General features: G+C 34.6%; 1 protein-coding gene across 1 annotated transcript; it reads left to right on the top strand.

Moving 5' to 3' along the window:
* The first annotated feature begins 6,310 nt into the window (after window positions 1-6,310).
* On the top strand, window positions 6,311-11,264 carry LOC103959586 (probable anion transporter 3, chloroplastic). The gene is given in 9 exon segments (XM_009371934.3): window positions 6,311-6,970; window positions 8,950-9,176; window positions 9,430-9,692; window positions 9,695-9,777; window positions 9,865-9,909; window positions 10,103-10,249; window positions 10,391-10,528; window positions 10,679-10,712; window positions 10,823-11,264. Coding segments are annotated over 9 exon segments (1,560 nt in total). The 5' UTR covers window positions 6,311-6,517; the 3' UTR covers window positions 10,993-11,264.
* Window positions 11,265-16,570: the final 5,306 nt, after the last annotated feature.

Here is a 16,570-nt window from a genome sequence, read left to right as displayed (position 1 = left end):
TGGGTCAGAATGTGATAATTGGTATCAGAGCCTAACCCTGGTCGCGAGTGTGCCGACGATGAAGTCAGGCCCCTAAGGGGGGTGGATTATGACATCCCACATCGCCTAGGGAAGTGATCCTTAAATGTATATTTTCATCCCTACCTAGCACGAGGCCTTTTGGGAGCTCACTGGCTTTGAGTTCCGTAGGAACTCCAAAGTTAAGCGAGAAGGGGGCTAGAACATTCCCATGATGGGTGACCCACTGGAAAGTTACTTGTGAGTTCCCAAAAACAAAACCGTGAGGGAATGGTAAGCCCAAAGCGGACAATATCGTGCTACGGTGATGGAGCGGGGCTGGGAAGTGATCTGCCCCAGGCCGGGATGTGACAAATTGGTATCAGAGCCTAACCCTGGCCGTGGTGTGCCGACGAGGACGTCGGGCCTCTAAGGAAGGTGGATTGTGACATCCCACATCACCCAGGGGAGTGATCCTTATATGTATATTCTTATCCTTACCTAGCACGAGGCCTTTTGGGAGCTCACTGGCTTCAGGTTTCGTAGGAACTCCGAAGTTAAGCGAGAATGAGGCTAGAGCAATCCCATGATGGATGACCCACTGGGAAGTTGCTCGTGAGTTCCCGAAAACAAAACCGTGAGGCTTTGGTAAGCCCAAAGCGGACAATATCGTGCTACGGTGGAGGCGAGTCCGGGATGTGGTGGGGCCTGAGCCGGGATATGACATTTACTATGTTTATGTACATGAAAATGAGTTTTGAACATTGTATTTAACTCACTAAAATAAATATTATTAAAAAAAAGTGTAAAATTGAACCTCTAATAAAATGAAATTAATCATCAAAATTGTATGAAAATGTTTAACTAAAGAATCTTAAAAGAAACAAATGTTAAATTAACGAAATTAAAAAAGGAAAGTAATCATCTCTGAAGCCCTACCTCCTAATCCTCCTCATCAAACAATCCAGGCCTTTGAAATTTGATCCAAAGCTAAAAAACACTGGCCAACTTTAAAAGTTATAATAACTTTAGCCGTTGTATCAAATTTCAAGGGTCCATATTGTTTGATGATGATGATTAGGTGAAAAAGATCTGGAGATGATCCCTTCCCGGTAAAAAAACGAGACACGTATGTCAGAATGCTTCTATAATATTACACGTGTACTGCACTGAAAATCTATCTATAGATCATCCATGAAAGATTATGTAGGTTAAACAGACTAACACTTCAAGTTCGCAATGCTAATAAATTGCCAAACAATGTAAGTTTTATGATGATAATTAGATGATTAAATAGCTTCATGTTTTTAGCTTTTTTTTTTTTTTTTTCATCACTGAACTTGAAATTTCAATTTCGTCTTAATGACTTGAAAATTTTCATCACTGACAACCCAAATCAAATATTAGAAATAGAACTGGAAATGTATCTGTAAACAAGTAATCTACTGAAATAAGTAGCAGAAGAATACGTGTACAAAATAAAATTTTGAACTAATAAATATTTAGGGTTACAACTTCTGTGGTTTATTCTCTTACAAGAATATTCTTCTGATTCGATTTCCAAGGTAGAATTTGATTCAAGGCTGATGAATATTTGGTCTTGAATTAGGCTTGTCGTTTCTTCAAGAGATGTTGGGGCTTGATCTTGAATAAAACTAGACCACGCGTGGTGTCACGTGGTGAATTATAACCTCTGACTACAAGACTTTATCCTCTGATTCGATCTCCAAATATACAAAGTGTGTATATAGGGGTGGTTGATCTAAGAGTCATAGAAACTTGATCTTGAATCAACGGCCACTGCAAGAGTTTAGCTTGTGATGTGTAGAATGTTGGCTTGTAGTGATGGAGGAACAAGGTGGTGCTTGGTGGTTATTCACAAAAGCAACGATGAAGGCAAAGAGGTTTTTTTTAGTCTTTTGAGTGTTTAGTGTGTCTGAGCGTTTAGTGTGTTTGAGAGTTTGAACGTCTGAGGATTCCTTTCTTCGTCTTGGAGCCTCGTATTTATTGGCCTCACTATAACTTTTTGCATTGAATCAATTTATTGCTAAGCCTTGATTTATAGAATTTGTCTCCATGATTTGTCTTGATTGGAGCCTGATTTGGTATTAAGTTGAACCAAATCAATTAATTTGTCCATTTGACCAGATTATTTAATTGGTCTACCATATTTTTAAATTCTAAAAAGTATAAATTCAGCGGATGACGCTTTACCACAGTGACGTAAAATAATTATGCCTATGCACCTTGACATGGGTTCAATCATTCCATCGATTCTTCTCTCCCTTAACAACTAATTATTTAACCAACTAACGATATTGCTCTACTAAAGAAAAATACAAATTTCAAAATACGTTGGATTTTTTAGCTTAAACAACAATGTTCGACATCATGTTCAAATAAAAAGGATATAATGATTAAGGAGACAAAAAAGGACTCTCTCCACATATATTAATAGTATTGCGGTTAGTAGTATTACTCTTCAATTAAAAATGAGAGGTCTTAAATTTAAATTATGAATGACTAATTTTGTACTTAATTATTATGGTTTGATTATTGTGCAGCTTACCAAATCTCTCTCCACTAAAAGTAGAAAATCTTTAGGGAACAATTTGAAAACAAATTTAAAATGAATTGGAATACAATTTGCATTCGGAAGAATTATGGATTAGAATCTGAAGCCCTTAATTCTGATATAATCCGTTAGAAACTTCAAAAATATCATCCATGCATATATTACCAAGTGGTATCGTTTTAGTGGTATCGCCTTCACTTGTAAGATCTCTTACTAAAAACGATACCACTAAAAGTGATATCATCCCCCGCCCTCCCTTTTCCTTAATGTAAATAATATAGTTCGTTCAAAAAAAAAAAAAAGAATCAACTAGAGGGGCTAGCTAAATCGATTCCCTCTTTCCCATTTATAAGTTCTCATATTCCTTCCTTCTCCAATTTCTTTTGACTAAGTAAACAAACCCCATATGCAATTGGAAAGTGTGGTCATTTATTGCATAGGAATCAAACTATTAACTTATAAGTTTAATATATTGAACTCGTTAACTCGCATTACCAGCTCATAGCAAAGTCTAGCCAGGCCCAGTTGCGTGGTGAAATCTTTCTTTAATACAAATTATTAAGAGCCCATCAATAGAATTTGTCTTTAAAACCGACTCTTAAAATATGCTATTTTTCCGATGTCCAACAATTGAATCCTAACAGTGACTCCCAACCGGCCAGCTAGAACCTTTGAATCCTGAGCCTCGGCAGCATCCGAATCCATCAACTTCATCAGTTCCCCACTCCTTACGTCTTTAACCAGTCGGCGGTCCCATCATCGCCTATCGTTATCATCCTCGGAAACCGTAGGCTCATGAGCTGCATGTTATATCATCACCAACCATGCACGTGATATCCAACAAAATGCAAAGTAAAGTTCAATATTAGAGCAGCTTAAATCTATTATTTTGTTATCCGTACGTTCATATGCACACATCTATTAAGAGAACTAGAAGATAATCTCAGCAGCCGCTACAAGACAATTTGGGGGACAAACTGTAAAATTCAAAGAACAATGAAGTATGGTTTGCATCTTCGTGCTTCATCACCTCTTTGTACAAGGTGGACTCTCAGACCAACTTGATGCGCAGTTTAGGGGTATTCAATCAAAATAATAGTGTTTACAAAAGTCTATAAAAATTATAAAAATTTAGGTGTATTTTATCAAGATTCTTAGAGAGTTTATGACTACCACCGTCATGTTTCGTCCCACTAGTATAAGATCATGTGTAGAAAGTTTATACAAATGATTTTGTATTAATGGCTCGAGACATTACAGTTGAGTGAACTAATTCTATGAAAGTTTATCTCTTATAAAAGTCTATGTATATTCCGTTAGGATTTGACTTTAAATAATTTTAAAATGTGATAGATTTTGGAAGATTTGGAGAGATTCTCATTGTGTAGGTTGGGCCTTATCAAAGTTCTGCCTCTTTCTCTAAAATATTAAAAGAATCCACTCAATTTTACATGGAGCCTAGGAAGTCCATTAAACTTTCGTCAAATCCTATAAATTTATAACTCCATTAAAATCTTTTAAAAATCTCAATCGAATCTACCAAACTTGGATATATCTATTACAAAATATAGTCTAATTATGAAATATTCTCTTCTTACACAAAAATAGTCTAATTATTCGAGTTGGCATTGTTCTCAGAAATTCCACAGGTGAAAGGTGCTTGGATTGCAGGTTTTTGTGCCAACCTTGATCGAGGTGAGATTTTTTATGCTGAAAGAAATATCATGTGCGTTTATTGGTTTGCAATTTGCATGAAATAAAGGTTTTGAAAAGATTTTGGTTGAATCTGATTCAGCCCTCAAATTAATATTTGAAATCGCCTAAGACCATCTTCAACCCTTGGAGTAAAACTTAAAAATGTTAACCCAGAAACAACTTTTTTGTTCCAACCCTTCTAGCCTAAAATTTTAGCCCTAGATTATTAAAGAATGAATATCACCCGTTAGATTTAAAGGAGATGGAAATATATGCCGTCTGATAGAAATAAAGGAGATGAGATTGCATATGGGTGGCCGACAACCCCATCAGGTTGGGCCCCACTTCCCTTCAAAGTGTCCCATTTTCCTTGCTTTTAGCGCGTTAATTAGCGTGCTTTTTCTTTTTTTTTGCAGCACGTTTATGCACACAGTGGGCCAGGATATTTAGCCCAGGCCGGTTTTTTGGCTGGTATTTGAGTTTTTTTTTTTTTTAGTTTTAGCACTTAACCCAATTTTAGAACAAAAGTTGGAATGAAATGGGAGGGAAGAATGGAAAGGAAATTTTAGAACTTACTCCAAGGATTGGAGTTAGTCTAAGAAAAGCACAATAAATACTTGAAATCTTGAAGTTTTGGTTAGACAATTAGAATAATATTTTTCACAACTCTACCATTCACGTGAGGAAGCAAATGAAGGGTTGGTGCGTTTATACTTGAGCATGACCTTACATGGTCCATGGCTCACATTATAATAATATTCTGTATTTATTTGTCGACCGTCGAAGTCCAAATCGATTGCTTTCAACGTCTTTGTTGTTGGTGTTGCATAATTTTCTGCTATAAATTGTGGGTAAGTGAATGCACCACCTAAACCTAAATTTTTGGTTTGAATTATGACCAACTTGTTTGAGTGGAAGACGTAGGTGTGTCGTTTCTAAGTTTTTGGGTCTTTGGGCATTATAACAAGAGACTCAATACGTTGAATTTGTGGTGAGCATCGCCATTGAAATAATGTTTGTGATTGGTCGACTTGTTTCCTGTTTTATTTGGAATTGCAATTACGATTTTACTCATTAGCATTTTTTGTGAAAGAATAACGTCAAAAATTGCCAAATACAATTGTTTTGTATGACATGGGAACTATTTTCCTTTGCAATATCAAAATGACAAGATCGCAGTAAGAAATTGTTCTGTATGGCATGAGATTATCGGACAAAATTAAAAAGTAAATACTCAATAGGTTGTTAAACGATCTTCAACTTGATTGATTCTTGTCACAGAAAATCTGTAAACCACGACGAATAAAAGAAACATTTTTTTAACATGTGTAGCCTAAGCAGTCGCTAATCACAACATGGTGAACAAGTGAATCCAAGCATTGTTCAATAAATTAATGAGGCACTCCCATGTGTAATATATGAGTTACACACTCAGTGTTTAAAAAATGGGTATCCGTGGAAATATCGATATGTAAATTTATTGAAATATCAATGGATATATCAATATCGATATTTGTTACCTTCGATGGAAATGATGAAAATTTGCTCAAAAATGAGGAAATTTAAAATGAAACTTCAGGGAATATCATATGACAATTTGTCAATATTTAACCTATATGTCGGAAAATATCGACGAAACCTATTGATTTTAGCTAAAATTTAACTGTTTTCCGATGTGGGGGTCAAGTTACTTCACTCTCCACACACACCCCCCCCCCCCCTCTATATCTTTTACTAATTTTTTTAATACCTCTACAAAAAATTCCGGTTACACCTAACTTGGGACTTCCTAAGAAATGTGGCATCTCCTATGCATGACATATGATATGTGGTTTGGTTGCCACTTACCACCACCAAAAGCAGAGCAGTGCGTGTTGCCACGTATGATTTTATCGACGTGGACGACACCATCGGGTGACACGTCACCCATATTTTCCCTTGACGAAATTTCCATACTGGGACCGAGTCCAAGTGCCATTCTCGATCTCAATTCCCACCAACCCCCCCAAACCAAACCAAAACAAAACAATCTTCTCCTTCACCTTAAATTTCTCTATTTTTCAATTCTTTAAAATGCCAAAATCTTCCCACGATTAATATAAAACTACGTAGCTAGAAAATGTAAGATAATCCCACCTGATCGTTTCTCTTATTTAAACAGCATACAAAGTCAGTCATTGTTTGAAATATTGTATATCAATATGCACTGTTTTATTTAATCTCTCTCTCCTCTCTGTCTCTCTCTCTCTCATGGCGGCTGCAACTCCCATTAAATCTCAGCTACATTCCGACCCTTCTTCTCGATTGTTGAAAACCCAATCGAGTTTGATCAGCACAAAGAAAACCCAGCTGGGATTTGAGCCCAAAAAATGGGATCAGCTGGTTATTGGGTTTGGAAAAAACAGAGGAGGATGGAGAAGAAGAACGGACGAGGCTCAGAGGGGGCGCCGACGGGGGATGGCGGTGACGTGTACGGCGGAGGGGATAGAGAGAGGAATACTGATGGGGAAAAACAGAGGAGGAGGAGGAGCGAGAGAGGTAGTGGCTGAGGAAATAGTGAGCGTGCCGGAGAGATTCAAGGTGGCGGCGTTGGTGGCGTGCGTGATGTGTTTGTGTAATGCCGATAGGGTCGTCATGTCGGTGGCCATCGTCCCTCTTGCTGCTAAAAATGGCTGGTCCAGTTCTTTCCTGGGCGTCGTTCAGGTCCGTTACTCTCAACTTCAAACTTTAAACCCGTCTTCTCTATGCTTTCTTTGAGCGCAAAAACCTAGGGCGTGTTTGGGAATGCTAGTAGAGCCAAAAGCACTTTTTTATAAAAAAAAAAAAAAAAAGGCTTATGTCAGAGCTTGTTTATGACCGCATATGTAAGAAGCACTTCTAACTTGACGCTTTTAAGTTCCTTTTATCATTCTAAGTACTTTTAGTTATTTTAAAAGCAATCGTAAACATTATCTTGAGAAGTTTTTTAATTTTAATTAAAAGATTTGAGAAGCTTATGAGCTTTAGCTGTTCTCCCTTCTAGTCAATTTTATCTTTTTGTTTGTTTGTTTTTGTAAAAAATTTGACATTTTGTTTGGAACATCGAAATTAACGGCGATGATAGGATTACCAAAAGGTCCATAGCATCCAAACTGGCGAACACACAGTTTGGTTAGTGTTTGGAATGTGTTTTTGGGAGTGTAGGTATAAACTTTCTTTGCGTGCTGTGCCTCTATGCGCAAATAACTTAACAAGATTGTTAAGCGTTCAAGGATGAGTACCGTTGTAACATTTATTGAGGAGTGTTATTATCCGTCGTGCTTCATTGTTGTCATCCGTTCATAAAAATGAGTTAATAAGAGATGCCTCTAATGGAAAGGAATTGGATCTCATCCGGATCCACTTGTGAGGATCTTGGAGATTCTCATATTTTAGTCATTTATCGTGTATCGTACGGTCAGAAATTATTTAATTTTTTTATTTAAAGTTAAACACATATAGTATCTAATGAAAAATGACCGCATGATGTACGATAAATGGTTAGGATATGGAATCCCTAGGATATCTACAAAGTGAATCCAGAAAGGACCCTCCTCCTAATGGAAAGATGTGAAGTTTCCATCTTTGCACCTATTTTTCACCTTTTTTTTGGAGGTAGGGCCTGCCAAATAAAGAGATCAAAGTAAATGAGATATCAAGTTTACATTATTTAAAAATAGTTTTTAAAATGACTACAAGTGTTTTTGGTGAAATTGTTTTGGGTTCTAAAAGCATTTGAAGTGCTTCCTGTAGGAAGTTTTCCTGCAGGAAGCACTATGCGCTATTTCAAGATTCACTTTGTGCTTTTTCAGAATTCATTTTGTACTTCTTGCATGATTCACTTGCATTTTTACTAAAGATTGGTTTTTAAAGTACACTTTCATCAAAAAAAATTCAATCATTTTAAAAATAATTTCCAACAAGCATCTAGTTTTTATATCTCAAATTTGATTCTCACATCATCAATCGTCTGTCACTTATTAGAGAGATTTTTCAGTATGACCGAAAAAATAAAAAATGTGGGATATGTGTGTTAAGAAGTTAATAATTTAAAAAATAAAATTTATCACCACTTATATGAAAACACGTAGTGTACCATCCGTGTTCCGATCTACAATAAAAATTTTCTCTTCTTCTTGTGCTGTTGTGGAAAAAAGCTTGCCCCTTATTCGTACCCACATCAGATTACACTGCTGAAATATGTCACCCAACCTCATCTCAAGTTGGTTCAATTGTGTAAGTACAAATTGGGCTTGGATGGGGCTCTCAAATAAAAGTTCTAATTTTTGGATTTTATTGCTAGATAATCTTCTTGCACAAATGTTTGATTTTAGCAAAGTTTTTGTAATTAGTTGCAAATGGGGAGGGCAATGGATCCCCGTTTACACTCAAGTTCAAACCTCCCTACTCGTAGACTAGAATAGTTAAGAATGTATATTGAAAAAATTATTTTTATCAGTTGGTAAGTGTGGTAGACAAAATAATCATCTATTACACGGCTCTTTCTAATGAGTTGTAGGGGAACCAGACATAACAGAAAAATTAAAACTAGAAATTAAAAATGAAAAGGTTACAAAATGGGCAATTTGTTTTTATTGTTTGGCTTTTTTTTTTTTTCCTTCTCATTGTTGACAATTTAGAATTTCGAATGATTCATTTTGCAGTCATCCTTTCTATGGGGATACATATTCTCATCAGTGATTGGAGGTGCCTTGGTAGACAGATATGGAGGAAAGAGAGTGATGGCATGGGGTGTGGCCATGTGGTCTTTGGCAACTCTCCTCACTCCCTGGGCTGCCAACCATTCCACCACCAGCCTCTTGGCCGTTCGTGCCTTCTTTGGACTCTCTGAAGGTGTAGCCCTCCCGTCCATGAGCACCCTCTTATCAAGGTAATATAATGTCTCCCTAATCCTTGCTCATAATTATTCATTAGACCTCTAACTGTAGTTACAATAATGCTTGGGTCACCTAATTTGTTAGCAAATGATGTATCAGTGTACTTGTTTTTGGTAACTTGCAGAGCAAGTAAATTTATAGCAGAATTTAGAGAGTTCTTGTAAACAACCTATCAGACACGTTCAACTTGCAATAATTTAAAATTTTAGCTGAAGTCAATCCTCATGTCGCTTGTAATATGAGCAGGTGGTTTCCGAGCCATGAAAGAGCAAGTGCAGTTGGAATCTCTATGGCTGGATTTCACCTCGGCAATGTCGTTGGCTTACTACTAACTCCAGTTATGTTGTCAACAATGGGACTTTCGGGTCCCTTTATTCTCTTCTCCTCGATTGGACTGCTTTGGCTGACAATATGGGCATACACAGTCACAAATGATCCAAGTGAGAGTCGTTACATCAGCAACTCGGAGATCCGAATGATCCAAGCTGGTAAATCTGATTCTCCAAAAAAGGTGGAAAGCTCCCATCTATGCGGCTCCTATTTTCAAAATTACCAACTTGGGCCATTATTTGTGCCAACATAACTAATAATTGGGTGAGTTTTTCTAATATCTTTTACTGTGGATTTCATCCTTTCTTTTCCGCATGCGCAATTGATTCTTAATCATGGTCTACCTTACAGGGCTACTTTGTTCTGCTTTCATGGATGCCGGTTTATTTTAAGACGGTAGGTTCATTTTTCCTAGATCTTTGTTTACGCTAACACCATTAATAGCATAAAAATTGATTGATCGCAAATAAATTTATCATGTTACTGGTTTAGTATTTGTGTGCACATACGTGTTCACGTTGAATTACCAATAGTGGTTGGTGGCAGTGTGCTCTAGGAAATGACGATTTCTATTTTTCTATTGTTATAGGTATTTGGTGTAAACTTGAAGCAAGCTGCATGGTTTAGTGCTGTTCCATGGGGATCAATGGCAATTTCCAGCTACATTGCTGGTGCAGCATCGGATTCATTAATCAAGGCAGGCTACTCGTTGACTACAGTTCGAAAGATCATGCAGGTAGCCCTTGAACTGCCGTCTGTCTCTATAAGAACTTATATAATTCAATCAAATCAAATTAAAATTCAGCTGCACTTACCCGAACATTGTAGTACATTTTTGTAACAAATCACTATACTGAAAAATATTTGTGCGTAACAGTCTATTGGTTTTATCGGCCCTGGAGTGTCATTGCTCGGCCTAAACTATGCCAAAACACCCGAGGCTGCAGCGGTACTCCTCACAGCAGCCTTGTGTTTGAGCTCTTTCAGTCAAGCCGGCTTTCTCCTTAATATCCAAGTAAGTTCCACCCATATAAGCATATGACAGAACTGTCAAACTAAACTAATGCAGCAGATAGTTAATTACCCAATAATCCAATCATAGCCATTAGATGTTGGACATTTGATTTCCAATCTGATCTTAGCTTCTACGGTTTTATTTGATCAGGATATAGCGCCACAATCCGCGGGATTTCTCCACGGTGCGTTATTTCCCATTAGCCCACCACGAAGGGAATGTTTATATTATGTTTTCTTATCTGTTAAATTGGTTAGCTGACTACAATGATTTAATTACATTCTGTGTCAACAGGGATTACAAATTCAGCCGGGACAGTGGCGGCGATAATCAGCACGATAGGAACTGGTTATTTTGTACAATGGTTAGGATCGTTTCAGGCATTCCTAACGGTCACTGCAGGGCTATATTTCGCGACAACAATCTTTTGGAACCTATTTGCTACCGGAGAGCGCGTCTTCTAGACCGAAATTTCCATCAGTTTGCGCAAGTAAATCATTAGCTTACGTTTGTTGGTAAATGTCCGATGTTTATGTTAGGCTAGGAAAATGATGAACATAAAATATTCACTTGGGAGTTCAAAATTAGGGTCATTTGTGGGTCATTTGATCATTTGATCATGTAGAGAGTTCAACTTTTGATTATGCAAAATGTTTGTCTGAAGTGCTTCTGTATTGCATTTGTTATTTTCCATTGCTCTTAAGTTGTATATTTGTAGGTAGTACTACCACAGACTTATTTTTACTTCTCACGCATTCTCTCAATTTTTGATCGCTGGATTGATGTACTGAAGAAGATTAATAGAAAAAAATTAACAAAAGTATTGAAAGGTAAAAAAAGAGGTGTGCAGATAGCACTACCTTATTTTAAATTCATTTGTAGGTGGAAATATATCATTATTTTGTTAATTCTCAATGTGAAATATTTTTTATTTTCCGTTAAAATCCTCAATGGGAAAGTGAATATTAACAAACGGTTAGTTCACCGACCAAAAACTATGTTGAGCCACTATTTATATGAACCACTACAAATATATATATCGTCATCACATTTATATGAATCGAGCCATGCTGGCCAATAATTTTGCAAGATTTTTATTCACTCATAACGTTTATTTTTCTATTTTATAATTTTTTTTTTAATCCTTATTTTTCTTTGTTGAGTCCTCCAATGGATTCCAAGCATATGTTACGGGTGGGCCAATAGGAAAAGAGTAGCATTTCACAATCAGATGAATGTGACATTCTGACTGATATGGTGCTGCTGAAATTATTGGGTGTAAATAACTATTATAGATTAATAGTCTTGTGGTCAAGAAAAAATTATTAATTTAGTAAATATTAGAAAATTGATAAATTATAAGTTTCTAATTTATCAAATGAATTAATAACTTATTAATTTATCAAGGAATTCCGTACTTTCTTATATGTTGTATATTGTATTAGTTTATCGTTTTACGAATTAACAATTGTATGTATTTGATTAACCAAGTAAATTCATGGATCTACTTTTTTTTTTTTTTTTTTTTTATAAACATTTAACCAGGCAAAAATTCTAGGTTAAATAAACAAATGTCATTGTAAATGGGAATTATTAATTTATATATTACATAGGAACTATATAAAAAAAATTTATAATGTATTATCTTATAAATTTAGCTAATTATTAATTTAACATGTTATCTCGAGTTGGGATCGGCCAAAAGTATTGTTATTAATTTATCAAATATTCAATTATCGATGTTCTACTTTATATTTTATTTGAATTCTCTAGAGATATATATATAACTGTATGAGTTCCGGAAGACTAAATTTGAGATCCTTTTTTGGCAATCTCACCTTTAAAGACAAAATTTATACATTTCAATCAAGATGAGTATTTCACGTCCTTTTAAAATTTGTTTGTGAAGACTTTTCGGCCAACAATAGTTATAAAATGCCTATTCCAAAGCATTTTCATCTCTGAATCCAGCTTTCTTAGTCACTTGGTAGTGACCACAGATTTGTGATCACGGGCCCTTGAATTGATGATCTTAAAGGTTTTGATTTAAACATCAAAAGCACATCGATTAAATCTCTACCTTTTATATCAAATCGATGGTTAAGGTGGCCAAGCATCTCTCTTTAGGCTGGTTTGATATTGATGTACTTTGAAAAAAAACTGATTCTGCTATGTTATGAGAATAAGCAGTTGTGAAATAAAGCAGCAGAGTGTTTGATAAACGTTTTTGTAAAAGTGTTTTTGGAGAAAAAAAAAAAAAAAAACAATATTGTAGTGTTTGGTAAACTTTTATGTAAAACAGTTGTGACTGTGTGAAATGACCAAAAAATGTATAATACTAGATGTGCCATTAATTTAATTTTCTTAACAAATAAAGGTGAATTACTAAATATACTTTATTTTTAAAAGAAAAATATTTATAAACTTTATCTTAAACATATATCCAACGCTTAACAAGAAATCATAATCCAACATTATGCTGCTTCACGTTTTCAGTTTTTTTTCAAAGCTCTTTTTTGTTGCTTCACATTTTCAGCTTTTTTCACCTAAAATTGTGAAAATAAGCTGTTTTTAAGTGTTTACCAAACACCTTTTTAAGCTCAGCTTTTTTTTATACCCACTTTTTATAAAAGCACCTCAGTACCAAACCAATACTTTATCAGTTGGTAGAGAACATTTTTGTTTCATCTCTTATTCATGGTTAAGGTGACGAAGCATATCAGCATCAATGAAATGAAGACGATTTCCACGATATCCTTCTTTTTAATATTGTGGTGTCATGATCTAATACGGCAATATCACGTGTAAATTTATCTTCACATTACACTGTATTTGGACGGTACACCGTACACTACGATGTCCATCCTATGCACACCTGGCAATTTCTGACACGACCCGATAACCCGACACGACACGACACGAAATTAACAGGTGTTTGGGTCGACACGATAACGAATCGGGTCGTTATCGTGTACCCGATAAGCACCTGTTAAGATAAACGGGTGGTTCTGGTATACACGTGGGTACACGATACAACTAGCATAATATTATTTTTATAAATTTATAAACCCTAAAAAAATACTATAATATTATATACATTAATTTTACATTTACTACCCCTAAAAATTATAATAAATATATATATATATATATATATTAATTAACTATAAAATTTATAATAATTATAATAATTATATTATACTATAATATATACCCCCAAATATTAAGTCTATCTATAATAATTATATATATCTATATATATTAAATTTTATCAAAACTATAATACTATATTATTAAGACTTTAATATGCATGATGCATTGCCTGATTTTGCATCCATTGAAATTTGATGTGATTTCTTTCCATTCAAATTTCAATAATCCATTTCTTGCCATTGCCAACTTGCCGCCTTTTTGAACCAAAACCATGGAGGGAAAATGAAAATGTGTAAGAAAAAGTTGAAATGAAACAAAAAAGTGAGGGAATTAGGGAAAGATGTTGGAGGGAAAAGTGAAAATGATAAGAAAAAGTTGAAAAGGAAACAAAAAAGAGAGGGAAAATGAAAATTAATAGAAGTGGTGAGAAATTTTTTTTTTTTTTTAAGTTATTAACTTTTTATCACACACATGACTGTCATGATATATCTCACTATTTTTATAATGACACACGTGACACGTGATGTATGTACTATTCCGTGTACCAGTCAATTATAATTTATACGTACAAAATAAATAGATTTAAATCTACTTAATAAATATATATATACACACACACACACGGAACTTGATTGATGGCATACGAATTCTCCAAAACTAATTTCAACGATCCAAACCGTCAAAATTGTTTGTATATGCTTGGAGATCACATCAGCAAAAAATCACAAAAAAAAACATTCTGAGATCAAGTAACGGGACAAAGCTTTTCAACGGTTATAAACGAAAAATCACGATTTAACGGTTATTTTAACTCCGATTTTGATGATTTTTATAACTACACTCCTTGACCCTATATGAATACAATGAATGAATTCGATCTTCAATTTAAAATATTTACACAAGTGGATACCACAAAATCTTATGTTATACTTAATGAAAGTATAAATAAACTCTAAGTGTTAGTCAATCTATCGTTTTACGAATTCTCCAAAACTAATTTCAACGATCCAAACCGTCAAAATTGTTTGTATATGCTTGGAGATCACATCAATAAAAAATCACAAAAAAAAAACATTCAGAGATCAAGTAACGGGACAAAGCTTTTCAACGGTTATAAACGAAAAATCACGATTTAACGGTTATTTTAACTCCGATTTTGATGATTTTTTATAACTACACTCCTTGACCCTATATGAATACAATGAATGAATTCGATCTTCAATTTAAAATATTTACACAAGTGGATACCACAAAATCTTATGTTATACTTAATAAAAGTATAAATAAACTCTAAGTGTTAGTCAATCTATCGTTTTACGAATTCTCCAAAACTAATTTCAACGATCCAAACCGTCAAAATTGTTGTATATGCTTGGATATCACATCAGCAAAAAATCACAAAAAAAAAAACATTCAGAGATCAAGTAACGGGACAAAGCTTTTCAACGGTTATAAACGAAAATCACGATTTAACGGTTATTTTAACTCCGATTTTGATGATTTTTTATAACTACACTCCTTGACCCTATATGAATACAATGAATGAATTCGATCTTCAATTTAAAATATTTACACAAGTGGATACCACAAAATCTTATGTTATACTTAATGAAAGTATAAATAAACTCTAAGTGTTAGTCAATCTATCGTTTTACGAATTCTCCAAAACTAATTTCAACGATCCAAACCGTCAAAATTGTTTGTATATGCTTGGAGATCACATCAGCAAAAAATCACAAAAAAAAAACATTCAGAGATCAAGTAACGGGACAAAGCTTTTCGACGGTTATAAACGAAAAATCAAGATTTGACGGTTATTTTAACTCTGATTTTGATGAATTTTTACAGCTACACTCCTTGACCCTATATGAATACAAAGAATGAATTTGATCTTCAATTTAAAATATTTACACTAGTGGATGTGGATATCACAAAATCTTATGTTATAATTTATATACTTAATAAAAGTATGAATCAACTATAATATTAATAATTATATACATTAATTTAATAATTTTATATCCCTAAAAAGTAAAAACTATAATAATTATATAGATGTAGGTGTAAATTGAATACAATTTCATGATGATCGATGTAAATTGAAGATTTTGTAAATGGAGGTATAAACTTTTGAGAAAGACTTACAATCTTAAAAAAAAAAACTCTTTATCCTTGCACATTTAATATTTGTAATATATTAGTAGTGTATGTATTATTTTTTTTATTAGGCTTTTATTTTCGAGTGTAGATATAGTACTTGAACGAGAAATGTTTTAATGTTTTGAAGTAATATTTATGTGGCAATGTGTGGTATGTGCAAATTTAAAAAAAATATATTTTTTTCTTAACGGGTCATAATGGGTCATAACGGGTCGGGTCACTTTACCCGTTGGGTAAAGTGACACGACCTGTTAAGGACCCGTTAAGATAACGGGTGTGACACGACACGACCCGTTAAGATAACAGGTGTTACACGAAAACGACACGAACACGATAGACACGACCCGTTTGCCAGGCCTAATCCTATGCAAATTCTCGAAATGAAATATCAATTTGGATTTAAGAAACTCTTCAATCCCCCTTGTTGTTTTCAATTAATCAACATGTTAAATCCAAGAAAAAAAAACAAAAACCGGATGATAACTACAAAGTCGCCGCCGTGGAGAAGACTTTTATATAACCTACTTGCATTATTCGAACCACACACAACGCGCACACAGAAACTGTTCACCTTCTCATACTTTTCACCCTGCTCTGTTTCATCCTCCCACAAACACCAACCACACAGCGGATAAAACTAAGATCCATCACCCAAAACTCCAGATTTATATTTTCATCCCATCCTCAAACTCAAATCCCACCACACAAAATTTAATTCAACCCCCAAAA

This window comes from the organism of the source record quoted next, unplaced genomic scaffold, assembly GCF_019419815.1.
Source record: "Pyrus x bretschneideri cultivar Hongxiangsu unplaced genomic scaffold, Pyrus_bretschneideri_v1 Contig11, whole genome shotgun sequence".
Taxonomy (NCBI): domain Eukaryota; kingdom Viridiplantae; phylum Streptophyta; class Magnoliopsida; order Rosales; family Rosaceae; genus Pyrus; species Pyrus x bretschneideri.
Note: the sequence above shows the minus strand (reverse complement) of the source record. Positions and strands in the feature narration are given on the sequence as shown.